The 27,712-nt window shown below is 46.2% G+C and overlaps 1 protein-coding gene across 1 annotated transcript in view; it reads left to right on the top strand.

Moving 5' to 3' along the window:
- TMOD4 (tropomodulin 4) overlaps positions 1 to 25,142 on the top strand; it is a 124,736-nt gene extending 99,594 nt beyond the window's left edge. Inside the window, exons 5-10 of the mRNA XM_078669206.1 lie at positions 4,384 to 4,473; positions 9,470 to 9,600; positions 14,200 to 14,307; positions 22,101 to 22,244; positions 24,342 to 24,486; positions 24,888 to 25,142. Coding sequence (XP_078525332.1) covers positions 4,384 to 4,473; positions 9,470 to 9,600; positions 14,200 to 14,307; positions 22,101 to 22,244; positions 24,342 to 24,486; positions 24,888 to 24,910 — 641 coding nt within the window. The 3' untranslated portion in view covers positions 24,911 to 25,142. The remainder of the gene's footprint in view (positions 1 to 4,383; positions 4,474 to 9,469; positions 9,601 to 14,199; positions 14,308 to 22,100; positions 22,245 to 24,341; positions 24,487 to 24,887) is intronic.
- The last annotated feature ends 2,570 nt before the right edge of the window (positions 25,143 to 27,712 follow it).

Genomic DNA, 27,712 nt, shown 5'->3' with positions numbered 1-27,712 from the left:
ACCTCTATCTGTGTCCATTGTGTATATACCCATTTAAGAAGAGCTCACCATTTCATGAATTGTCGTATTAACGGAAATTAGCACCGTAATTGTTACCATTAGGGAACCATTATTAGTGTTTTAATTGCAGGAGCTCGGAATGTATCGTTGCAAAATCACTTTTAACCCTGTGTTGAAACATTAGTGACCAGGTTATAGGGTTCGTAGCTGTCTGTTGTTTTGTAAACCTATTGCATATGTACAAAAAACAAAGGGACTGATTTAGAGGTTAACGGCTGGGGTAAAGGCAGTCTGGATTGCAGAGGACTTTACTTCCGCCACTCTGTCTTTACTTCGCCTACAAATTTGGAGTTCAACATTGTCCCTGCTCTATGGGTGTGTATGGACTGCCCAACACGGCGGTTCACACAAAGCCATTCAAAAGTTTGTATGCATCTGTCATTGGTGACGGATGCCTACACCAAACTTTTAAAAGTTATTACTTTTCTAAAAAACCAGAGCCAAAGCTGGAGTTTATGTTTGGGTTTGGAAACCCAAAAACGAATGGCCCCAATACCATGACCGTTTTCTTCCATGGTGTGGGGTTAATTTTTGTTTTTTATGGCCCCTTAACACTCCTCTAAATAGGACAAACAGGTGGATGACTTGCCTCCGACAGCCCATATACCCTCAAGCTGACGGAGGAAGACTTATGTGACCTAGTTAATTTTACTCCGTCGGCATAAACCTGTTTGTCCACAGGACTCAAAATTGGGTGGGCGGACCGAGAGTTTGGTGGACAGTCTGCGAAACTGTAAACCAGGCCCTACATTTGTATGCACCCTCCAATCTAATCAAAATTCCCAGTGCCGTTAAGGGTTTGGAAAAAAATAAGCATTGAAAAATAAAAAGCATCATATTACCAAGTAAAACTATACAAGACGGAATCATTTGCTGTACATGAATGGGGAAAGGAGATTGGGAATAAACAATGGAATACCGAATATAAAAGTATTAATGCCAGCTCAATGGGAAGTTCCAAGGCATGACCGATGTACTGTCAGGTGTAATATGATGTTGATGTTAGCTACTCTAGGATTGCAACTTTTTTAATCTTCGGAGATTTTGGCCAGTCTGAATCTACGCCCTGACAAAAAGTTGGTCTTGTTCTTCTCTGACAGAGGGACCATCTTGTTCAGTGGATGGGTACTCTGGCAAAACAGGAATTGTCTGACTGGTTGTCTGCGCAGTCTCTTGGATTTTGCCAGGACTCTTGGTTGATTCCGCCACAACTTAGTCCAACAAATTGACAGCTCAATTTCAACTCTTTTTTCCTTGGTGCATTGATTCTTTCACCCCACCTAATTCCATGTGGACAGTAGAAAAGCTTTTGGTTTATGTCCCATCTTGATGGCGGCAATGCTGTGTTGTTTTAGTTTCCTGAATGCATTTTAGGTCTTGCTATGTTACATTGGTTGCTTGAAAATCATATATGCTGCTCACGCTGCGTCCTTTGGCAACTGCGCACCTCATTCTGGAAACTAAGAAATGTGAGCATAACATTATGCCCACCCTAAGATCTTAGCATTGAACCCCACTTAATGCCATGCATTAAAATAATACCTTGGGGTGGCTGACTTAGAAGGCTCTAATATTAAAATGTGAGGTTTTAGTCATGAAAAAACACAGCTTAAACCTCAAATCGGGGTTCTCCGCAACTGCTTGTACATTATGGAATGCCTCTGTATGACACAATACCATGTCCTTACTACTGTTTCTTTTAGTGGAGGGTTAAAAACTCTTCTTTTTTTGGAAATAATTTGGGTAGACTTTGCATGGAAGAGTCATTGGGCTGTGGGATTTTGGAACAACATATTACCATTCTTCCAGCATAGGGGCAGGCCTGGAGGGACAATGGGGAATAACGAGGTGGTGCATCTGTTTTAAGGCACGCCGCAATTTGTTCCCCCATGCAGAGCAAACGGAAGGGTAGGTTATGTGGTTGAAGCGTTCCTGTTGTACCCTTTGCTTTAAAAATGCTTCTCTTCAGTTATAGAATCAATTTTAAAGCACATACTTCTCTTCAGCTGCCACTTGGCAGTTCTATCCTGAGTTAGTTCATGACAGGTTGCTGAAAAATAAAATGGTAATAAATAAACTATATTAAACTTTTTCAGGTCTGGGGCTTGTGGGGGCGACGCTCCTCCGCTCAAACGGAGGAGCGGCCCCTGCATCCACCACCTGACACTGCCTGCCCCCTAATTTCACTCTTTCAGGTTCTTATTCACCCCTTCTTACTTTCTTTGTCACTGTTTTTCTGTCTTTCTCGTCTTCCTCTTTTTTGTTTTTCTACATCTTGCTCTGGGTCAAAGTCTGATGTTGGAAAATAAAGGCCGGAACCTAACAATAGTGGTGGTGGCTAGACCAGCATCCACCGGCTCAAATAAAGCACCGCCCATCCACACACAGGAGTCATGCACTCATTTCTTTTCTTGCAGTTAGGCACTAAAATACCATGCAGTCAATAATTTACTAAAGAACTACAGCATTCTGCCTGTCACACCTCATTGCCTGAGGAAGTGTGAGCTTTGTGTAGGGAAAGGACAGGATGTCCTCTGTGGCCCTTATTTAAAGTCACCCGGAGCGGAATTACATCATCCAATTCTGCTCCGCTTGATTTCAAGAGGGTCAGTTATCCACACTCGAGTGTGGGAGAACCAGAAGTGATTTTACTGTGCGGTAATACCGCATGGTAAAATCGCATGCAGCTCAGATTCCTTCCTGTACTCCACCGACCTGCTCAGATTAAGCGTTAAATGTGTTCCCTAAACCCCACAGGATTGGAAGTTTCATGTGGGCTTTAGACCCAAAGAATTGGTTGCACAGAGTAATTTCACATTCCTTGGTGTTTAACTTGTAACTTCAGTGTATGGGGTGGATTTACCTCATGGTCACCCCTATACCTTGTTGCTCGGAACAAGGGCCTATTTTTATTTAATCGCCACCAAAAATACTTTTTGAGGCGTTTGCACATGCTCAGAATTTCTGTGCAGATTCTTCTACGAAGCACAGAAATGAGCGTCATCCACACTGGTACTTTCCTTGCTAAGTCACTATGGTTGTCCTGCCGCAGCCTTTACTTCTTCACACCATGGCCATCAGTATGAGAGTCACGGGTTTCCTGTTGCAGTATTACCTAGTTACACATTCACAACACACAGTGGTAAGGTACCTTGATGGGGTGGGTGGCGTAATTCCACCATATTACCATTTGGATCCTGAGACATACGAAAGAACCATGGGAACTGGTGTTCATGCATTTATCCCTACATACTTTTTCTCCATTCAGGCCCCTTTTACCTGTGCTGATTTCTCCAAATGTTTGTCTAGAGGGGGAATACACAGTGACATACCTGCCAATTCACATGGTGCCACTGTGTGACACACAATATCAGCTCCCATCACACGTCATCCGGTGAGGAGCCCATATCACGCGGTGGCAGGGAAAATGAGCTGAAAGCAGACTGCAAAAAGTGGTTTTCCAGCTCGTTTTCGGAGGCTTTGAACTGCCGAAATCCATTAAAGAGTGTGACAACACCCAGGCAGGGCCGGACTGGCCAAAGCGGGCACCGGGCAATCCCCCGGTGCGCCGCACGGCTGGGGGCCGGTTTTGGGCCCTTGGGGCCGTTTTTGTTACAGGGCCTGCAAAATCGGCCCTGTACCAAAATCAGCCGAAAACCGGCCCCGGCAAAGAGCTCGGCGGCACCTCCAACCCCTCGAAGGGGAAGGGGGGGCCAGCCGAGCAATTTGCCAGGGCTGGTTGTGGTTTCCAGTCCGGCCCTGCACCCAGGGCATCGGCACCAGCCTCAGCAAGCCTTTTTTTGTGAGGAGGGGGCTTGGGGGCAGGGTTGGGTTCAAAAGTGCCTCTTAGGTACTTCTCAGCACGAGGCCCCGCCCACTTCAACGCCCCCCCCACCCCCTCGCACTGTGAGATTGTTCTTCAAGTTGGCAGGTATGCGGTGAGTTTGGCCTTTTCACAAACTTGTAATCCTGATTTGGCCGGTAACTCTTGTTAATAGCTTAATGGGGACATCCAGGCTTCTCATAATGAGGGCCTATTTGTAATGTTCAACCAGGAGCTCCTCCGGGCCTACATTCCTGCTCCAGCGCCAGGATACGCTCACGGGTGATAAGCTGCGCCATACAAATCGACATAACATAAGAAGGTATTCCTTGGATTGCCACTTGCGTAGACTCTCTATGTATGACACTTGTGTCCTGACTCCTGCCCCTTGAATACTGTGTGTGATATGTGCCCCCACCTGCACTATGCCCTCCTGTATGTGCTTTCAGCCCCAGCCCTCATCAGGATTTGCTTCTAATGCTGTCTCTGTCTCTCTACAGCTATCCTCGGCATGTACACGCTGATGAGCAACAAGCAATACTACGACGCCATCACATCCGGGATTATCATGAACAAGGAAGGCATCAACAGTATGTATGTAGGAGGAAGGGGTGGGGATCCACAGGTGACATAGCACTGTCCAAACATGTATATCCATTCGTCAGCTCAACTCAGTACATGTCCTGGGCAGGGCCGTCTTAACAGCATTATAGGACCCCGGGCAAAGCAGTGCACCTGGCCCTGCCTACACAACCACTCACAGGAATAAAAATGTTTAATGAAAAATTAGTGTTAAATTCTGGTCTGCATGGGACCCCTATGCTTGTGGGGCCCGCGGGCAACTGCCCAGCGTGCCCATGTGTTAAGATGGCTCTGGTCCTGGGATGCAATGCCCATTGATGGTCCCCTGTATTCCTCGCATATCTGATGCATTTGTGCTACTGAGCTATCTGGCACCAGCGCACATCATGTGTGCTAGCCCATTTCTTTTATATTCCTATACAGGAATTTTAACGTCACAGACCCAACTAACGAGGGGCTTCGTATCGCTTGCTAAAGAAGGACTAATAACATTAGGGACAGAGATCATACCATTTGAACAATGAACAATAGGGGGAAGCATAGAAGGCACAGGCAAAATGGGATGGTGTTTATGAGCACTGACTTTGAAAGACAAGCTGAGTAGATAAATGCTGACTGGACTGATTTCTGGGATGATATTCCGAATCTTGAGTGAGGCACAGAGGACTTTTGTTTTAGGACTCCATGGACAAAGCCACCTTGTGTTTGCAAGCCTACTGAATTGATAAATCTCGGGGAGGCCAAACTTGCCTATAGGGCGGCTATCAAGGCCTATCATCGGGACATCTTGGAGGCCAAGAAAGCATATCTGGCTAGGAGGATTGAGGCAGCGGCGAACTCCTGCAAGGAGATCTTCACGGTGGTGAAGGAGTTCGCGTCTCCCAGCTCCCAGACACCCCTGTTAGTATCATCGGAGTCGTGGGCTTGTGATCTTGCCAGCTTTTTTACAAATAAAATCAAGGCGATTCAAGCCTCCTTCTCGGAGAGCACCGTGGTTAGTGATTGCGGCCCCGGGGCGGGTTGCGAGCTACCGCCTACGCCTGTCGCTGTTTTGACAGATTTTCCTGCTGTCACGAGCGAGGCGTCGCTGGTGCTGCTTGCCAGCCTTAAATCGGGCTCGCCACTTGACCCCTGCCCGGCCAGATTTTTGGCTGAGATGGCGGCTGTGGTGAACCCTTTGGTCAATCCTATCCTCAACGCCTCCTTAAGGGAAGGGAAGGTGCCTTGTACCTGGAAGAGGGCGATGGTTATTCCCCTCTTGAAAAAGCCAGGTCTTGATGCTGAGGTCCTGGCCAATTATAGGCCGATTTCACTCTTGCCGGCGTTGGCTAAGATCACTGAGAAGCATGTTCATGGCGTCTTGTCGAGCTTTTTAGAAACGAACCATCTGCTCCATCCTTCCCAGTCCGGATTCCGTCCTAATTTTAGTACGGAAACGGCACTGTTGGAGGTCTCTGAGATCATCAGGGAGACTTTGGATGTTGGTGGCAAGGCCATGCTAGTCATGTTGGACCTGTCGGCGGCCTTCGACACCGTCCCTCATGCGGCGCTCCTCGCCAGGCTTCATGACATCGGCATTAGGGGGACGGTGTTCAAATGGTTCACATCTTTTTTGGAAGGCCGCCGCCAGACGATCTGGGTCTCGCAGCGCTCCGCCGAGATGCCGCCTTTGGGGGTTGGGGTTCCACAGGGTTCTGTGTTGAGCCCATCATTATTTAACATCTTTATGACCCCTCTGGCGGCGGCGGTGGAGGCGTATGGGGCCCAGATCGTATCCTACGCCGACGATACGCAACTCCTCTTCACATGTGGCAAAGATCAGCCATTTGATGGAGAGGGTATTCGGGCCTGTTTGGCCATGGTATTTGATTGGTTCCAGCATAACAACTTGAAGGCCAATTCCAGCAAATCCGAGGTTCTCTTTTTTGGATGTGCCACTGACCCTGAGTGGCGACAATGGTGGCCGGTTGAAATGAATCCCCCGGCTCAGTCATCATTGGTTGCCAAAAACCTCGGGGTTAAACTTGACAATAAATTGTCATTGAGAGCCCATGTACTTGGTCTGGTGGGCGCCTGCTTTGGTGTTCTGAGGATGCTCCGCAAGTTTCTTCCATTGCTTTCTGCGGAGCATAGGCGGATCACCGTGCAGGCGCTCATTGGATCAAGGCTGGATTATGCCAATGCCCTTTTCCTTGGCCTCCCAGACTACCTGGTCCAGCGTCTACAGGTTGCACAAAACTCTGCTGCCCGCGCGATTTTCGGCCTGCATAGGCGATCGCGAGCCTCGGGGCTGCTTCAGAAGCTTCATTGGCTGCCTATCCGTAAGCGGATTATGTTCAAATCCCTTACGTTGATGCACAAGGCACTGTTTGGCCCTGGGGCCGGTTATCTACGGCGCAGGTTGACTTTCTATCGCCCTGCTCGCCTACTGCGCTCTGCAGCTCTTTTTACTGCCGTGGTTCCTCGTGTGCATAGGGCCCGCACTGGAGGCCGCTCCTTTGGCTTTAAGGCACCCCAGTTGTGGAACTCTTTACCACTGGCGTTACGTAGTACTCCTAACCTGCTTCAATTTAGGAAGAGCTTGAAGACATGGCTTTTTAATGCTTAGTTGCTTTTTGGGGGGTTTCTTTTCTGTATTGTTTCGTGTTATGTTATTACACACTGATTTATTTGTGGAAAGCGCCGGGACACTCTGTCGGAGTAGCCGTGCGCTATATAAATATAATTTAACATAACATAACATAACATAACATAACAAATCTCAGTGTTTGTGATGGAAAAATGACTTTTAGGTAGGAATGAATCCCATTTTGCAAGTTAGAAAAGCCTTTCTGACTTGCAAAATGGGTTTAGCGACGCACGCTGAATTGCAAATAGGAAGTGGTTTCAACGGGGCATCAACATTTAATTGCAGTTCTCTGTGGCATGTATCAATAGTTTGCAATTTCAATTGCAGAGTGACATGAATTTTAAAACCAACATTTCTGGCTGGAGGAAAAGGATTAGGTCAGTAGATTTGACCAAGATTGGACCTATGTTTGATAATTGCTGGGGTACAGGAGCAGTGGAATGTAGGTTGAGATAGAAAGTGGCTACGAATTAGAAACAGGAGTCGACGAACAGTGTCTTCTATAGGTATCATGCCAAGAAAGGGCTGCATGCCATCTAAAAATTGATGAATTGGCTTGTGATGCCCATTAGAATGCCTCCTAGAGGATCCATGTAGAGATTAAATAATGATAGTGTAGGTGGAGAGGACCAATAAGATTAGATCTTCACAAGATGTGGAATGTTGCCTCTCTCTACTAACCTTTGCCATACATGTTTTGCCAATTTTGTGAATTATGCAAAATTGTTACTGTTACCTGTGTAAGCGTAAAAACTTTCAAACAATCCATTTTGCAGCTCTAACATCCACATATTGTCAGGAATTGAAAAAAGTGAGTGCCATTGTTACTTGTTTTTCTGTACTCTTTTTTACAAACAATAGTTGTGTGAGTACATCCTCAGCCTTTTATTTACGCAATACCGTTGTGGAATAATTTTCCTGCAGTACGATCCCTGTATTCCTGAATTAATGAAACATTTACCGAATAAATGATGCACAAGTAAACGTTTGATTATGTTGCAAGCATCACCTGCATTGGAAAAACGTTACCATTGCAGTAACTGAGTGAAATTCGAGTGATATGAAATGTGGAATCCTGAATCCGTACAATCTGTTATAAGTACAATCGTTTACATGAAACAAGAAACTGTTGTCCCGGAATCCAGTAGGGCAGGTATTCCCAAACTTTTTAGAACCACAACCCACTTCTTAGATTGACAAACTTTTGCGACCCCCCTAACTTTAATTAATATTAGTGATTTTTTAATGTAACTAAGGCATTGAGTGGTGCACATTGTCGTTTACAGACAGCTCATTTCCATTGAAATGGCTACTAACTTTGCACAGTCATACAGCTTTACTGCTAAAAGTATATAGCATACATCTCTCAAATGATAATGTATGGAAATTGAGTTTCTGTGAATTTTGTCATTTGTGCATCAACAATTAAAGTGTCTCTATTTGTTTTGAGCCTATTAAAAGCTCTGTTTCCAGCACACTACAAACATTTTTTTTAAATGTACTTCATTTTTCCTTTCCTAACTGAACTGCTAAAAGCATACAATGCATTTACAGGTACTTACATTTCGTTGCATGTTGCAAAATTATTATTTTTTTTAAATCCTAAAATTGTCATATAATTCACTAAAACTCCTCTCATTTTGCAGTCGGAGAAAGAAAAGTAGAGACCAATTCCATATTAAAGAATAAGCAGCAACTTGTCAGAAGACTTAGCTTGATATTTGACTTCTGTTGTTGAAACAGGCAAATGTGATAAGATAAACACATAATTTGAAGGCATCTTTAGTTATTGCTAGTACTTTACCGACTCACCAAAAATCGGCTCAATACCCACAGTTTGGGAAACACTGTATTAGAGGAATAAAAAACTAGCAATGGTCATGCAATTCAGACTGGCTTTAATGTGTTAATGCGTGCTGGATTAGCACGCTTAAGCGAGACACATACATACATAATCGTAGCCAGGAGGAGAGGTTATAGAGGACTAAAGTTTCAAAGCAGTCACTCCTGCAGTTCAGTGCAAGCACATGAGTGGAAGCGGAAGGATTCCCCCAAATAGCCAGTAGCATTGGTAGAGGGATGAATACTCCACCGGGCTTACAAAGACTCAAGCCAATGGAGAAAGAGGCTTATTGGTGAAAGCCAATGGTTGAAAGGGGCGGACCTAATGCCCACTCTTTGTATATTGTTAGCAGTGGGCCTGTGTGACATGTGCACTGTCTAAACCTAGACCTAAAAGTGTTCCGGTCAGGTTTGAGACCTTGTGGTATAGGTAGTACTGCTGCATTGATCTTTTCAGCTGAAATCTGCCATATTGGCTTGATACTGTATGAAATGTAATTTTCCGGATTTGTTTATGATTTGTTTCATATCAGGCGTCGTGCAACCAGACACATACAAACAGGTGCCCGATGAGCCTCCAAACCCTACCAACGTAGAAGAAACCCTGAAGAAGATCAAGAGCAACGACAAGGACTTAGAAGAAGTGAACCTCAACAATATCCCGGTAAAATGACTTTTCTTTTGGTTGCTATGGTTGATGGGGTGGCACTGTATATTTTCTACAGTGTTACACATTTCTTGTAGCACGTGATGTTTCCCCGTACAAACATTTACAGCATCTATCCATTTCCATGAATTAATCATATGGCTGGCTCATTTCTCAGTGAGCCGAGCTCATGATGCCTTCATTGCTTCATAAATAGATCACCAGTTTTGGAATTTACATTCCTCCACTAATAGAAATTTTGTTGCATAGCATTTCTAGGGCCTTTTAGAGTTTAGTGGAATGGGAATCCTGCTCCACCAAACTTGTGGTTTCCCTTCAGCCTTTAGAGGTGGCGAGACCCCTGTCTTTCCGATAGTGGAGTATCTGCGGGCTTCACTGCCGGAAACCTATGACAAGGTGGCCCATCTGCCTCTGAGTTGCTGAGCTAAGGGAGTGGATTGTGCACTGTTTTCAGGGCGGATCTTCTGCCGCTTATATTTCTCTCCCAGGTCTGCAAGGCAAGGTGGATCCAGGAAGATAACTGTTCTATGCACCCCAGGCACATAGAGAAAACAAATTCCTTGCAACTCAATATATATATATTTTTTTATCGCTGCTGGATGTTCGGATCCGAAAAAGAAAGATATGCAGACCATCTGTAGTGAAATGGCAAACGTGCAGGCATCACAATTTTGACAGAAGTGAATCTGTTGTTTAGATGTGTGTGCTTTCCCGTAAAAAGATGGTTGTCAGGGAAGCTGGGATCTCTTAGTGTTGCAGGCAGGATTACACTTGCAGACTGTCTAAATTACTCTAAACGACCTCTTTTCCCTTCTTGCTTAACTATGGAGCTACATTTAATGAATATTCGTGGTTCTCCCATTGCCAAACTTTGTAGCCATCCCACCCCTTCCCACACCGTTGTCAGAGAAGCCACTCCCCCCGCGATCCCTTGTTTTTCCCGGCTCCGTATTCCGTACGGATAGTGCTGCTAGTGCCTATTCCCCTATAACTAAGACCTCTATGTCGTTTGGTGCACCTTCCTATTCGCATATGGAGTCCACCAGATCTCATCTTCCCACTGCAGCCTCAAAACTCACTACCGCCTCCCTCCATGTTGACGGGTCCTCTTCTGCATTTTCATTTGCCCTGCACCCCTGTATCCTGACTTCTTCTGCTATCGCCCATTCTTTCACATCTTTCTTCCATCTTTGTGGCTCATAAATTATGTTTAGAAACATCCCTAAAATATTGTGAAGAGTGTGAAACTTGTCAGTGGGTATTTGCCTCCCCAGAGTACATGCATATATTATAAATAGGGCTCCCGGTTTTATGGTATTTATTTATTTAACATTTCCGTCTGTATTTATCCATATTGAATTTTTGGCCATTTTATCTGAATTTATCCATGTTTATTTTGTGTTTTGCGTATAAATGTAGTTGTAAAACTGTACATTTGCATATTCATTTAAATGATAGACTCATACTTTGATGTCTGTTGTGTTTTAGCTATTTAAGTTGCCAAATATTACATAACAGTACATCCACTGGCAAATATTAGCATTATACCACAAATGTATGTTGACAAATGCAGTTATTTAAAGAAATTTCATCCTGTTTTTAATTTCCCATGCTGTCCATCTGCTCAGCTTTTGGGCTAAATTCCTGAAAGACAGGACGAAGAGTCACTGAAAAGAAGTACATTTTCTGTATTTATCCATTTAAAAAAATAAATGCAGACAGAAACACATTGTTTTCTGTCTGTATTTATATGTAAAAATCCGTAAAAACGGAAAACAGGGAGCCCTAATTATAAATAGTCTTGTTTGCTTTAACCCCAGAACTGATTGCATACCTTTTCTTTTAATAAATGAGGCAGATTAGTAATTTCCAACTTCTTTACATGTAGTGTGGCTTTTATTGCGTGCAGGGGCATGTTCTCTATTTTCGCCTGCTCCTTGGTGGCCTTTTATGAGCGCAAAAGACACATAAATGATGGACGGAATGCGGAACAAATCAAATATTCACCCCCAGTCAAGAGATCTGGGATGAATCCATTGTTCTTTTGCTCACTTCACCACCCCAGTTTAGACCCAGCCATATGTAAATCAGTCTTGACCCTGTGCCTCATGGGAACAGTCCAGCCCGAACTGCCAAGCCAGGTCCTCCATGGACCTGAAACAAGCATCTTGGGACCAGTTTAATGGTATCACCCCTCATGTTTGTGAGTGTCTTTTAGCTACATAGCTATCGACAATTATTTTTTTGAGTCAGAGCTGTTCTGAAAAAGACCTACAATATGCGTTAATAGCAATGAAAGTACGTTATGTTCTTAGGGCATTCATATTTTAAGCAGTTTTCCAGTGGTAAAGTCTGATGAATATTCTGTACTGAATGCTGACCAGTTCATACCGATGCCTAGAACAACATTATGATGGGCAGGGATTTGGGCAGGACCATCCTGAGTGGATATTTGGATAGAATCCCAAAATCTGTCCATCTGCCATACTCCCCTGCCCTTTTCATGAGGATGGGGGAGGTATAATACAAGGATATCAACTCCACAACATTGACATGATTGAAAATATGGTACAAAAATATTGTGAAAATAAGCATATGTAAGGTAAGTACAGATGTACTATACTTACATCCCCATACATGTACCTCATCTATATACATATCTACAAGGTATAAATAAGTGGAGTTATGAATAGTAAATCAAATTTTTCCTACCATACTTCTCTAATAGATATTCGGTAGTCGATGTTTTGGCTAAGAATCTTTTATAGTACAATATGTTTGCAGTTGATATTCTGGCATATAACCCTTTCCAATAGCGGAGCCCTGTCAGTTGTCAATATTAGGAATGCCCTTTGATTGGCATCGGACTGGCCACTGAATTTAGGCATGTGTTTCTGCCACCATTTTCAGTGATGCGATCCCTGTACATTATAAACCATAGCAAACAGCACAGAAAGCCTGGAATGTCCCTGAAAGGCTAGGAAAAAATGCTCTTGATGGTGCTTCCAGACCCAACTCCGGAAAAAAGAATTTGAAGATGGCGACCACGTGTAGAGGCTTCTGGGGCATTTGTCAGACATCATGGAAGCACGAACATGGCGACAAATTCTGGTCATCAATAACAACGCCCACATACAAAAAAAATAATAACAATTCTGGTCTCTACTACTAGGCAATAATGCAGAGCAAGTGAATCGAGAACGTTCTTCAAGCTGCAAAATTACTCGTATAGGTAGGTAATCATTTTGTACATCAGGGACACTTGTAAGCTGAGTTCTGAAAAATCGTCACTCATCATCGTGCTGTATTTCCAATATGCACATTTGTGGCGGCAGATTTGAAAGTAACTATCTCACTCAAGATGTATGGTGACAATAACATTGCTCCATGCTCCTCTGAGGTGGGAATGTTAGATCTAGCTGACCTTCCTCCTGCTCAGTGGATGCTTAGGTGTTTCTATCCCACACGGATATATGGATGATCTAGAATCCAAATTTAATTGAGGTCCCAAATCTCTGTCCAACATTACGAGGGTTAAACCCGTCCAGTTTACCTAGTGAAAATGTGTGCCTGTTTTATCCCAATAAATTTTTCAGCCCAATGTTCTCCGGTCCGAATCTGTATGTAGTGTAACGCAATAGCAATCACAGTCCAAAATGATTCTATCCAGCTATCTACTCTTGATAATCTTGGCCAAATTTCTGCCCATTAAAATGTAGAACTAACAGTGGTCCTGGGTAAACCCGGCAGGTATATGGCGTAGAATATTCATCAGTAGCTTGGAGGTGTCTGCAGAAAGGCTCATTTGAAGCCGTCATTTTCTACATCACCACTGAATACTTCACAGCCCTTCTCACTCTGGAGTATGCATACATTGAAATACCACATAGAAGAGGTCTCTGGTCTCACCTAGTAAAGGCAAGTGGCAAGCCTGGAGCCTATACAGAGGCGGTAAGGGTACAGTAGGTTTACTGGGATTGTACGATATAGGCCATCATTTCAAGTCGTACGACTTGGCAATGCTGCATTGTTTTTGTGGAGTTACCAGCCTGCATGAATACATGTTTTACCAAGTGCACAATTGCACCAGGCAAAGTAGAAAAAGACCCGGAATCTGCGACTCGCTTGGGGAAAAAGGTCCTCGGTATTCCAGAACCTGAATGTTATTACCCATTCTGGAGAACAACTTGTAATTGTTGCTAACTGTGGCGTTGACACTGCATTATAATACATGCACTTGTCATTATCATTGTCCGTTAGAAGGCGCAGGCTTCGTCTGCTCATCAGATATTGAGTTTTTACCTCAGGGCTGTTGATGGACCCCCACTGTCTATCCTTTGGGTACTGGGAGGTCTTCACTCCTGCTTGCTGTGCATTTACAGTCAAATCCAGTTTGTTGGGTATAAGGGCAGTCTGTGTGTTGTGTTGGCAGGTGTATTGGCAGGTGTATTATTGGCCTACCCTTTGCACTATTGCACAACTGGGTTATCAAGATACTGACAGACCTCAGAGACAGTTTGTGACAACTGATGACAAAAACACTAATATCTATGCACGTGACACTCACTTCGTGCACCTTCTTGTTTTCCTCTGCAGGACATACCCATCCCTTTGTTGAAAGACATCTGTGAAGCCATGAAGACCAACACTCATGTCAAGAAGCTGAGCCTGGTAGCAACACGGAGTAACGATCCAGTTGCTAAAGTAAGCATGCTTCCCTCCCTACAGACAATATTTGTCTATATGTTTTAATTCTCTTAAAGATTAATGACACGGCCACTGAGAATATTGCCAGGAGCCCCACTCAAGCTATAACCATGTACCAATGAAATGAAGGAAAAGTCCAGATGAATGGCTACTAGGTGTAAGTTTTTCAGGAGTGAAGCTCAAGTTGTGCTTTCTGCCCTGGGGGCCATTGATTGGTGCTAGTTGAATGTTTTGTCATGGGCAACAGAGCAGTGCGTGATTGTAAGGCAGTGCTGCTCTTAGAAGGAGTGTGTGTTGTAATTACAGGACAGTGTGCCCTGAGCCATCTCCAGAGTGTGTAATTCATGCACTGGAGTCTGATGTCTTGTACGACAGCACAGGCTTCAAGCCCTGACAACCACAGCACACCAAACCCAATCTGAAGTCCACAGCTCATGCACATTCAGTCATTGGACACACTGCCCATTTAGCTACATTGAAAACAGCCATAGCCATTTAAGCTGCCCATTTCCATATTAGTACCTTATTGCCGACTCATAGTACCCACTTTGTCACTGGTAAGAACTACTATGCCATTTCAGATTGCCTCTCTCTTTCCAGATAAGGACTCCCCATTGTTGTGCATTTGTGTCTCAACCTTTACTTTTTATTTTTACTAGTTTTGCATCTACCATCTTTCTAGAACATAGAATCCTGCATGTAACCCTCTCTTTGAAAAAGAGATTCCTATTTTATTTCAGAACTTCTCATTACAGTCAGTTGCTCAGGAGCATTTAAATTCTCTCTTGAACTTTAACGCTTTTTCCGATAGGTTCTGTGGATTGGTATACTTAAAGCATGATTGTATACACTTACATGTAATTTACACAAACTATGGAGCCCAACTCGATTGGATCAATTTAAGAACGCTTCCGTCGACCTAAGGAGAAAGGAATTGCTTTGCTTTAATGAACTGTCACCCACCAGGGGTACCCCTTGGTGTCATGCTTCATCATCTTATAGAGTTCCATTCCTTTGCGACCCGGGCATTCTACATTCTGAGAGATGCACTGGAGCACTTTGTTGGAAAAGGAATATGGTAGTGATTAGGGGAAGGTTACTCATTAAAAATACCTACCTGGTAGCCAGTGCTTAATTTGAGCTGGAGGTTTCTGGTGCTTGTCAACACTGTCACTAATGACAGCTGCCACATGGTGGTGCTGTTTCTATAATTTGGAGATGAGCAGAACAGAAATTGTTTATTAATTCAGTATACCTTAAAACAACTAATACCTGCCGCCCAAGCCATTTTTATAGCTTCGGTGGCCTGGGATAGTCGAAATTGCCACAGTGTGCTAGTTATTAGTTGCATTGGTACTGTCGTTGGCAATGCAGGCAGTGGCAATGGTAGTGCAAGCTGCGGAGGCCTTCTTACGAGGGCCCTGGTACTTTAACAAATTAAGCACTGGCTACGAGCATTTGGGAACATAAGTGGCAGAAACATGTTGACCCCAAGCGGAAGGAGTAGTTTCTGTCCTGTAACTCCAGTTCTGTAGTAGGGGTATCTCTGTTATAGTCATAATCTAGTGAATAGTCCCGCCCATGTGCGAGGACCCTGGCAATCAAAAATAATCTCTTAAGTTGTCAGAAAATTGCAGAACTGCAAAGACACTTAAGAGGAAATTTAAAGACAAATAATGCAGCCTATATCCACAGGCTACACTGTCCAGTACTTCAACTAGAAAATTCCACCAAAAATCCACAAACAGCAAAGCCTGTCCAGATTTCCCTTGCTTCAACAGCAAACACCCTCAGAAATGATAAAGAGAAAGGCATGGACAGACAAGCCCCATAGGCTGCCATTATGTGGCTTAAATAGGATACTGTGCCTTTAAGAGAACTTTCCAGAACTTCTCCCAGTATCCCAGAATGCATAGCAGGTCCCTCTCACTTTCAGTTCTTTTTGAAGGCGTAACACGCCAGACCTGTCGCATTCCTTAAATGAACATCTCTCTCCACCGGGGAGGCGGGAGGGCGCTTATGACTATAACAGAGATACCCCTACTACAGAACTGGAGTTACAGGACAGAAACTACTCCTTCTGTAGTAGGGGATCTCTGTGTATAGTCATAATCTAGTGAATAGAATGGCAAGCCCATCCCCACACCAAAGCGGCGGTGGAGAAAAGAGAATTAACACCACTATTGTGCGAACAGATTTCGCAGCGAAGCCTGCCCAACCTGAGCGTCTGCCCTGGCATCAGTGTCCAGGCAGTAATGTTTAGCAAAGGTATGAACCGACTTCCAAGTGGCCGCCTTGCATATTTCTGCAATCGGAACATTACGGAGCAAGGCTGTCGTGGCAGCTTTGCCCCTGGTGGAATGAGCCTTAGCCTTACCTCCTAAGGTCTTATTAGCTTTTTGGTAACATAACTGTATGCAGGACACAATCCACCTAGAGATAGACTGCTCAGAGGTCGCAAGACCCGTCCTGACTGATCCATAATTGATAAACAATTGGTCAGATCTACGAATATCTTTGGTCTTATCCAGATAAAATTTCAACACCCTCCTAACATCCAGGGAATGTAACGACCTTTCCGCTGGAGAAGAAGTATTCTGAAAAAACGTAGGCAAAGTTATGGTCTGGTTGACATGAAAATCAGAAATAACCTTGGGAAGAAATTTAGGGTGAGTACGCATAACAACCTTAGCAGCATGAAATACAGTATAAGGTTCTTGGCAACACAGAGCCTGAATTTCACTCACCCTGCGGGCCGATGTAATGGCCACAAGGAACGCCGCCTTCCAGGACAGGTGCTGCAACGAAGCCTTATGAATAGGTTCAAAAGGCTCCATCAATCTGGACAGCACCACATTCAATTCCCATGAAGGCGAAGGAAGCCTGACAGGAGGGAATACTTTCTTCAAGCCTTCCAAAAAATCTTTGATCACAGTTATCTGGAAGAAGGAAGTCTGCGAAGGACATTTCCTGTAGGCAGTCAAAGCAGCAAGATGAACCTTAATGGAATGGACATTAAGGCCAGACTGCGCCAACTGTAGAAGATAAGGAAGGATGACATCTTCCTTACATGTCGTCGGATCATAGTTCTTGGACTTGCACCAGATACAAAATCTCTTCCACTTGTACGCATAAGAAGTCCTAGTGGAAGGTCTCTTAGACTCCTTCAGTATGTCCATGCAATCTACAGGGAGATTCAAATGACCATATTACACTATCTCAGGAGCCATGCTGCCAAACTCAAAGACGAGAGGTTGGGGTGCAACATCAGTCCCCCGAACTTCGTGAGAAGGTCCGGCCTGCACGGCAGCCGAATGTGAGGAAGGAGAGACCGGTGAAGCAGGTCCGTGAACCACCACTGTCTGGGCCATTCCGGGGCAATCAGTATCATCTGCGCCCTGGACCGGGACAGCTTGATGAGAACCATCGGAATCAGGGGAATGGGTGGGAAAGCGTACAGAAAGCTGTTCGACCAGTTGATCCATGACGCATCTGGAAGTGCGCTTGCGCTTCTGTGAAGGAGGAGGCCTTGATCAACCAGTCGTCCAGGTACGGGTAGACAAACACCTTGTTCCTCCTTAGGTGTGCAGCTACCACCGCCATGCACTTTGAGAATGTTCTCGGCGCAGACTTCAGTCCGAATGGCAGTACTGTGTATTGATAGTGATTGGCGCGACTTGGAACCGCAGGAACTTCCTGTGTTTGTGTGCAATGGGCACATGGAAGTATGCATCCTGGAGGTCTATGGCACACAGCCAGTCTCCCCGTTGCAGCTGAGGATAAATCTGATGCAACGACAGCATGCAAAACTTTTCTCTGCGAATCCACTTGTTTGCTTGTCGCAAATCCAGAATGGGCCTGAACTCGTTCTTGTCCTTTTTGCGAACCAGAAAGAACCGGGAGTACAGACCTCTTCCTCTTTGAGACAGAGGTACGTCTTCTATCGCCCTTTTCCTTAACAGGATATCGGCCTCCGTCTGGAGCTCGCGCAGTTGATACTGCGAGCTGACCGGAGGGATTGATGGAGGCGGGCTGGTGAACCGAAGACTGTATCCATTGCAAACAATATTCAGCACCCACTTGTCCTGAGTAATTTTTCTCCACTCTGCCAGAAAAGATTGAATGCTTCCCCCCACCGGAGCGGGTAACAGTTGCAGGGGAAGTAAGCGCTCAGGGCGTAGACCCAGCCTGGCCTTTAGTCGCTGGAGTCGACTGATGGCCGCCTCTGCCTCTCTGGCGCTTCTGGAACGGTCTTCTGAACTGCTGCTGTTGTTGTTGCTGCTGTTGTCCAGAAGACTGGCCACGCCCTCTGCCTTGACTACCGAACCGACGTTGGAACGGACGGTATGACTTCTTGGTCTCCTTGGGCTTCTCCAAACCCACCGCTGTGAGCGTTTCGGCCTCCGCCTTCATGCGGGCCATTTCATCATCAGCGTGCTTCCCGAACAGGGTTTCGCCAGAGAATGGGAGATTGGCAACCCTTTGTTGAGCGTCCGGTTTCAGAGACGTAAGGCGGAGCCATGCATGTCTTCGCTGGTTAATCCCGTGGCAGAAACCATGCGCCGCCAGCAGAGAAGAGTCGGCTGCAGCGCTGATGACTTGATTCGCCACCAACATCCCTTCCTTCATCACCTCTTGGAAGTCTTCCCGCTTGTCCCGCGGTAGGAGCTCCACAAACTGTTGAAGAGATTCCCAGAGGGCTCTGTCATACCGACCCAACAAGGCAGTGGCACTAGCGGCCTTCATTGATGTCGCCGAAGTCCCACAAACTCATCTCCCAGACGAATCCAACCACCTAGATTCCTTATCTGGTGGAACTGTGGAGGAAGGCGTGGTGGCATGCTGTTTGCGCGCCGCCGTCACAATCACCGAATCCGGAGGGGGCTCCACCCTTAGAAAGGCCGGGTCCGAGTCCGGAGCCCGGTACTTCTTCTGCAGTCTCGAGGGTGCCGCCTTAGTCACTGCTGGGGTGAGAAAAAGATCCATGGCCGGTTCTTCCAGACCCGGCACCAGTGGCAGTAACGGCCGAGACAAATGCTTCTGGTGTAGCGTCTCGAAGATGACTGATGTCTTGGGAGTGGGCACCGTCAAAGTAATGCCCAATTTCGCCGCACCACGTAACATTACGTCCTGGAAGGACACCAGATCATCAATCGGTGAAACCCTCGTGTCTGGCGAATCCGACAAGGTCGGGGAATAGTCCCTGGTCCCTGACGACCTGGTCCGGGAACGAGACCTGTGCCTCCTGTGGCGCCGTCTAGATCGTGTGGAAGACCTGTTGCGCGAACGTTCCCTTCTCCTGGAACGGGAGCGGGACCTCCCAGTACGTGGGCGCTCCACCGGTTTCCGTGGAGGCGTCTTCCGTGGCCTATCTTGGGGCTTCGGAGTAGGTGTCCCCTTAGGAGGTGTCGGAAGCAGAGGCAGCGACACCGACCTCGGTGGCCTGACAGGAGGCCTCTCCGGCAAAGGCGCGGGCCCATGAGGTGGGACCGGCGGCGGAGGTTGCCCCGCAGGGGGTAGCGGAGGAAGTGGAGGTAGCGGCGGATTAACCGGAGGAACCTCCTTCGGTAGAGGTCGGGGGAGTCGCAGGCCTTGGCGGTGTATATACCACCGAGTACACCGAGCCCGGTGACTTCTTCGGGGGAGGAGCCTGTGACCCAGACCCTCCAGAGCGTGAGCGACGCCTCCGACGTCCTTCCCCAGATCCAGCGTGACTTTTCGCGCCAGAATCCCTTCTGCGCCTCTTAGGGGAGGCGGAGATCCTCGGGGACGCTGATCTCTTCCTGCTCGACGTCGAGTGTCATTTTTCAGGTGTGGAACGGCGACCCCTCGACTCCGGCGTCGAACGCCGTCTCCTCGACGTCGAGTGCTTCTTCCTCAACGACGACCGTCGCCCCCTCGACGACGAACGGTCAGACCTCGACGGCGAGCGTCGACTCTTCCTTCTCGTCGACCGTTTCCTCACAGTCCTCGACGTCGAGGATCCCCTCGACGGCGATCTGCTTGACGGCGACCGGCGGTGTCGCTTCGACAGCGAGCGCCGGTGCCTCCGTCGTCGACGGCGATGCCTCGACTCCGACAACGAAGACGCCGTCGGCGGTGACCTCGACGGCGGCCTACCCAGGCCTCTCTACGTCGATCTTCCACGCTGTCTCGACCCGGAGCCCCGGGGAGAAGGGGAACACACCGTCGTCATCCCTCTCGACGTAGACGTCGATGCAATCGACGTCGACGGAGACCGGGACCTTTTGCTGGTCTTCCTGCCTCTGGGGAGCCCCCCAGAGGCCTCAGCAGGGGCAGAGGGAGCCTTCCCAGCCTGCCCAGACCCACCTGCAGCCTAAAGTCGCCTCTCTTCCAGGCCTTGGAGCCTAATTCTCAGCCTTTCCCTCAGGGTCCTTGTAGAAAAGGTCTGGCAGATGTCACAATCTTCAGGGACATGCTCTTCAGGGAGGCAAAGAATGCAGACGTCGTGTGGATCAGTCTTGGCCTTCTTCCTTCCACATGCTGGGCACTTGTCGAATAAAGCAGGCATTTTAGATCCCTAAAAAATGCCTGAACAAACAAAGAAGTGAAAGGAAACACCAAGTAGCAACTGAAAACACTTTTAAATCCAAAAAGTGTACAAAACTCCAATAAACCCTTGAAAAAGGGAGAGCTCAATGCACCAGGGTCCTGTAAGCAGGAGCCGGAAAAAAGAACTGAAAGTGAGAGGGACCTGCTATGCATTCTGGGATACTGGGAGAAGTTCAGGAAAGTTCTCTTAAAGGCGCACAGTATCCTATTTAAGCCACATAATGGCAGCCTATGGGGCTTGTCTGTCCATGCCTTCCTCTCTATCATTTCTGAGGGTGTTTGCTGTTGAAGCAAGGGAAATCTGGACAGGCTTTGCTGTTTGTGGATTTTTGGTGGAATTTTCTAGTTGAAGTACTGGACAGTGTAGCCTGTGGATATAGGCTGCATTATTTGTCTTTACATTTTCTCTTAAGTGTCTTTGCAGTTCTGCAATTTTCTGACAACTTAAGAGATTATTTTTGATTGCCGGGGTCCTCGCACATGGGCGGAACTATTCACTAGATTATGACTTTACACAGAGATCCCATACTACAGAAGTAGAGGTAACTAGAGCCCCGTGACTTTCTAACTTTTCCCATTTGTAATGGAAGTGGCTGGCGCCTAGTTGAAAACGTTAGGGCTGCATCTAGGTACGTTTGTGGTTATGAGACAGGACACACATGTTCTACATATGTGCCAGGGAAAGAAGTATGTAGGCTGTAAGTAGGACACCTCTCCAAGAGCAGGGACTTACCTGCTCCACCTTAAGAGCCAAATGACTCTCTCAGTCCTCATTCCACAGACTCCACTCACATCATTCCATTCACGAATCATCACTCCAACAGGCTGAGCAGACACCTATAGCATAGGACACAGATATAAAACATCCCATCCCTTATAAGGACATGATGATGCAGGGAGTTGACACTACTCCTCTGATGTTTTGACATACTCGAAATTTTTGCTTATAACGTGGAAACCTTGGTGATTCCAACGTTGTTATTTGGATTCGCAAGCTTATGAGTTCTGAGAAGAGGGGCCTCATGGCAATGAGGTTTTAAGGATCAGTCAGAGGTTGTTGTCCTTTCTTCTCTCCTTTTACGCATCTATGTATGTTCTGCGGGCTTATGGCTGGATCTGACATGTTTGATTTGTTGTAGGGCTTACATGTTGGTTGTCATCATTGGCTTCTTGAACTTCTTTTTAATGTGAATCCTTATTTTCTGCGATCTTTGCAGGCGGTGGCGGAAATGCTAAAAGAGAACAAGACCCTGCAGAGCCTCAACATTGAATCAAACTTCATCACCAGCGCTGGCATGATGGCCGTCATCAAGGCGATGAAGGACAACATAACCCTGCTGGAGCTCAAAGTGGACAACCAGGTATTGGGGCGACGAATAGCGCTGCTGGGTACTGGACCTATAAGGGTATGCATGCACCGGGATAATGCTCCTAACAACTCCAGAACTCATACGTATCCTAATGCTGCTGCACCAGGGTACTGCTCACGATGCTCTGGCCTCCTAACTCTGTGACACTATGGTACTGCACCATTCAAAGGCCGCACAGTAGACACACTGCACTATGACGACAGCTGTTATCAAATAATTCAACACTGCCAGCAAATAGTTACGAGAGCAGGGCATTGTGGGGTTTGTTACTGTGGGCCCTGGCAGTCTCACACAAGGTTCTTGAGGCCTATGCCGCCCATTTGCAGGATCCCCAGGACACTTCACTCCCAGGCTCTGTACCATCCTACCTCTACTGCACTTGTCTTGAATTGTCAAGGCACTGTGCCATCGTTGTATTACACCATCATTATATCTGCCATCAAAGACTCAATAAGAGCTCAGCTGGAACTCAGAATGGACTACCAAAGACGAGAGCCGAACAGTTTGAGGCAATGGCACTTTGGTTCTAGGACACCAAAGAGCTTCTTGTTTCTGCTGCCCAATAGCACACCACCATCCTAACACCACATCACGGGTTCTCTACTGCACCAGACGCTGAGCATACTTTACTATATGCCTCCTTCAAACTGCCTCAGCAGGACGCTTTGCAGGTTATATCTCCAGATTATGCATGAGCATCACCTTGCTAGGTCACTATGTCGCGTAGGTGTAGCATCGCCATGTGTGCGTGACTGCTGCTGTCAAAATCATGATGATTTGGAAGCCCGAGATAAGATGTCCATGGATGAAGAGGGCACAGCACGCTATGGACCCTACAGCACCAGCACACTGCACCACCAGGATCTTGTGCAACATTCGGTGTCTCGAGGGGACTGTGCCTCCTTCACTCCTCATCACAAAGCTACTGTCTCCAAAATGCACCATCGGGACACGCCCAGTAACTGTATTATGTAGACACGGGTAGTGGGTGCTCCTTAACGCAAGAGGCAATTTAGAGTCGCATATCTTCACTTCTCCCTTTGGGAAAGTAAAATATAGTGAAAGAAATGAAGGCAGGAGAAGCAGACAACCATCAAGCTAAGTAGCTGTGTTGTTAAAATAAATATATATTTACCTAGACTATAAAATGGTAGTCAATCTGATATTTTTGCAGTATATCAACTGTGATGTCTTGACATACAAACCTTTCTGAACTTGGGGAAACTCAAGCCTTAAGATGGCGTTTCTTTGTGTGCTATGAGGCCCATCAGACGTCTTCAATGCCTCTGCTAATCGCGGGTGTCCATTTATATTGCCTTCAATGTTGGTCATAAATGGCCACATTGATGGCATTTGAAGCAGAAGTTCAATCGACCATAGTGGGAGCTATCCACCCCGCCTGAAAAGCAGAAGATCTGCAGTATTTACACAAGTTCACCCTAGAGGCATGAGTTTTTTGCTCCCCTGGTGGCTTCCAATCCAATTGTGGTATCCTGCTTGGTGGAAAAACTCTGATGACGACTCTGCTGTGCCTATGTATTGAATTGTACCCATGTCACAAGGGTCCCTGAGGTGCAAGGAGTTTCTCCCAGTCCACCATGAACACTTGAGGGCTTTGTTTGAAAAGTAGCCATGCCTCGCTCAAAGGTCTTCCATGGAGAGGAGCATCTGAAAACATGGCTGACGATGTAGGCTAAATTAGGTGGCTTGTCGGTCACCATTTTCAGTGGTGTTGCTACCACCCACTGGTGAATCCAACAGCTGGGCAGTGGACACTCCACCATTGGTTCGAAAGCCTTCCTCCCCCTTTATAAAATGGGTTAAAAACAGATGAAGGTGGATAGTTTTTTTAGTGGAAGTTCCATCACAAACCACTTCTAATTTGACACCAGGTATTAAACTTCGAGATCTTCTTCAGTGTAAGTCGGTGAAAACTTTGGTGACTGGGGTGAAACTGCAGTATTTTGACTTTCTGTTAAAGATGGCAGCATTAAAGCTCCATGCTTTTCTTTTTGCTTTTGGCACCTGTGCCCCGGGCACACCCAACGGTATCTCCTGCTTGACCGTAGCATTTGTCTTTCATTCCAGCGCCACAATCTGGGTGACTCGGTGGAGATGGAGATGGCATCGATGTTGGAGAACTGCCCGTCCATCATTCGCTTCGGCTACCACTTCACGCAGCAGGGACCACGCGCCCGTGCCTCTGTGGCCATCACCAGAAACAACGAGACACGTGAGCAGCATTCATTTATTGATGCATGATCGTATAGTGCTGTTACCTTGTCGTGGTGGAACTACACTTAAGAGGATATCTGACCTTAGGTTATGCTAATGAATAATAAGGTATCTTAACCTGCTTAATGTGTAAGCTACTTACCTGAGACAAGCTTGTTGGAGAGTTTATTCTACTCTGTTCTCTGAAATGGGATCTGACGGGGCCCGGGCTGAGTTTCTGAGATATATATATATATACACACATACATACACACACATAAATATACATATATACACACACACACACCTGTATACACATACATTTATACATTCACACCTACACCATCCACCGCCAAGGAATCTTTGTCATACAGGACTCCGTCATCCTCACTCCAAAACTTTTTTCTGTTTTTTTTCCAGGTCGCAAGCAGAAGAAAACATAAGGACTGCCAATCCTCAGTGACTTCCTCCTACACCCACAACCCCCACCTCCGCCTGGTGTTCCAGCATCCAGGATTATTTAAATCCTACCCATATCCCTTACCAACTTGCCTCTGTCATGGGGCCCTTTGTTCTCCCTCCTCTACAACTTGGGACTCTCAGGTCAATTTTTAACCTGGAATTAGAACACCATGTCTTTTAATTCCTACTGTAAATAAAGAGAATATTAGAAAAGCTGCAGGATGCTTGTTCATTTCCAGGTACTGTGATGAAGACTCCTGGCTCAGATTGGTTAAGAGGCTTCCACGCTGCCCTAAAAAGGATCCTTTCTCCCAAAGATAACCTAATAATTTGTTACTATTAGGGATCTGTTGCCCGCCTCTTCTTGAGCAATGAATGACCTGCAAGTTCATAGCTTAAAGGATGTGATGACAGATAAGGCCAACCAGATTTGATAGCCCTTTCCAGTCTGCCAGGGCCTGTAAGCTCTTGACCACCATACTTATCCATTACAAAATATTGGGGTAACCCAATAATCGCCACAAGACCTGGGTACAATGCGAGAATGAAAAAAGTGGTCAGTGACTGCCTTTAAAGAAAAATAAAAATTGCGATCTATCCTGCTTGGGCCGCTATATCAGTCAAACACTAGTAATTAATAAAATTTGGAATGCAACTACATACCCTGATAACAAGGATAGTTATTCAAAACATAGAGTAAATATAAAACAATGGAAGCGCCAAGAATTCTTTTAGTTCAGTATATTTATTTCATATACTTGAGTTAAATCAAAATCATTTGACATTAGGACGATGCCAAAGGTTGCTCAAGAAGGGAGTGAGGGCGGGGTGTGCTTGTGATGAATCAGGGAGAGGTGGAAGTCACTGGTTTTTAGAATACACACATTTTTCAATATTTTGACAACAAACTGGTAAAGAGACCAGTGCAAATTGGCCTGTCCTAAGAGAAATATTTACAACATATTATACAGTTTCTTTGTAAATGCATAAATGCAACATCAGACGGTAGGGATGAAATGAGGTACAGGCCCTGGGTGGGTGGGGAGGGTAGACGTTTCTACTCGACTAGTGCTTAGAGTGTGTCTTAAACCTCCGCTGCGAGTCTTCTTCAGGACGAAAGGGAGCAACCTAGTCCTGGTGCCACACAGGCATCCCAGGTTTGCCAGTGAAGGATGAGTACTTAATGGCCAGGTCGGTATATTCCCCTAGAGTGAGGTGAACTCCACTTGCGAGGACCAACCTTGAGAAGTCCTCACCGGTATTTAAAACCGTAAGTAAATTATTCCATTGTTGTAGAACATCCGATTTAATCAGGTATGTGACAACCTTGGAAAAAAAAGCTGGGCGCTGCACATCTCGAGTAAGTCGTCCTGCCGAGGTCAATTACAGGCTTATCCCTTACCAACTTGCCTCTGTCATGGGGCCCTTTGTTCTCCCTCCTCTACAACTTGGGACTCTCTAGTCCATTTTTAACCTGGAATTAGAACACCATGTCTTTTAATTCCTACTGTAAATAAAGAGAATATTAGAAAAGCTGCAGGAATCTTGTTCATTTCCAGGTACTGTGATGAAGACTCCTAGCTCCGATTGGTTAGGAGGCTTCCACTCCGCCCTAAAAAGGATCCTTTCTCTCAAAGAAAACCTAATAATGTAAGTTACTATTAGGGATCTGTTGCCCGCCTCTTCTTGAAGAATGAATGACCTGCAAGGTCATAGCTTAAAGGATGTGATGACAGATAAGGTCAACCAGATTTGATAGCCTTTTCCAGTCTGCCAGGGCCTGTAAACTCTTGACCACCATTTTTTTTTTTTTTTTTTTTTAAATATCTTTTATTCAGTGCAAAGGATAAAAAAAATTACAAGCATATGTCATACAGAGTCTTGGTATATGAAGATTCAACAGTTAAAGAAGTTCATACATAGATCATGGAGCGGATCGCAAAGTGCATTGCAACAGTTCGCTGATAAAGTCAACGTTCAAACATTGCGTGATCATGCTATCTCTGTTAACGGATCTTGTTAAGCGAGCAAATTCAATAAAAGCGTAACGGGAAAAGGATATCGAACTTGGGATCATGCGGCGTGTGGTGTAACAGGTAGTGGAAATTGCGGCGGGGGGGGCCGGGGGAAAAAAAAAAAAGGGGGGGGGGAAGGGGAGAGTACGGTGGTAGCGCGTCGGTCAGTTCGTGGCTGTTCCTGCAATTGCGGGAGCTATGTTGGCGATACGGGAGGGCGGCAGCAGTCTTGGCGTGTCGGCCGGGCAAGGGGGGGGGAAGAGGGGGGATCTAGGTGTCAGGTGTGTGTGCGTTATGTCCGTTGTCTGTGGCGTCTGGTGTGTGATGGCCATCACTGTGTTCCCCGTCTGGGAGTGGTTGTCTCTCTGGAGTCCCTGGTGCCCGGGGGTCGCTGTGGAAGGAGCGGACCATGGCGTCCCAGAGTGTCGCTATGGGGTATTTACGCAGTCCCGCCGTCTCCTCATTATGTAGAGATATACTCTCCGCTTTCGCCCAGTTATCTAGCGAAGCGCGCCAGTGTTCCATCGCTGGTGGTGCCGCCCTTTTCCAATGTTTTGTGATGAGTCTTTTGGCTGTGATAAGGCCAAGGTCCCAGAAGCGGGAAGGCACCCTGTTTAATTTGGTCCTCTGGAAGAGGCCCAGTAGGCATGCCTCCCACGAGAATGGGATCGGCATCGCCGTGCAGCGCCTCAACAGCGTTAGTATCGATTGCCAGTACGCTAGAAGCCGGGGACATTGCCACAGCATGTGGAGGAGGTCTGCTCCCTC

The sequence above is a fragment of the Lissotriton helveticus genome, chromosome 12, assembly GCF_964261635.1.
Source record: "Lissotriton helveticus chromosome 12, aLisHel1.1, whole genome shotgun sequence".
Taxonomy (NCBI): domain Eukaryota; kingdom Metazoa; phylum Chordata; class Amphibia; order Caudata; family Salamandridae; genus Lissotriton; species Lissotriton helveticus.
Note: the sequence above shows the minus strand (reverse complement) of the source record. Positions and strands in the feature narration are given on the sequence as shown.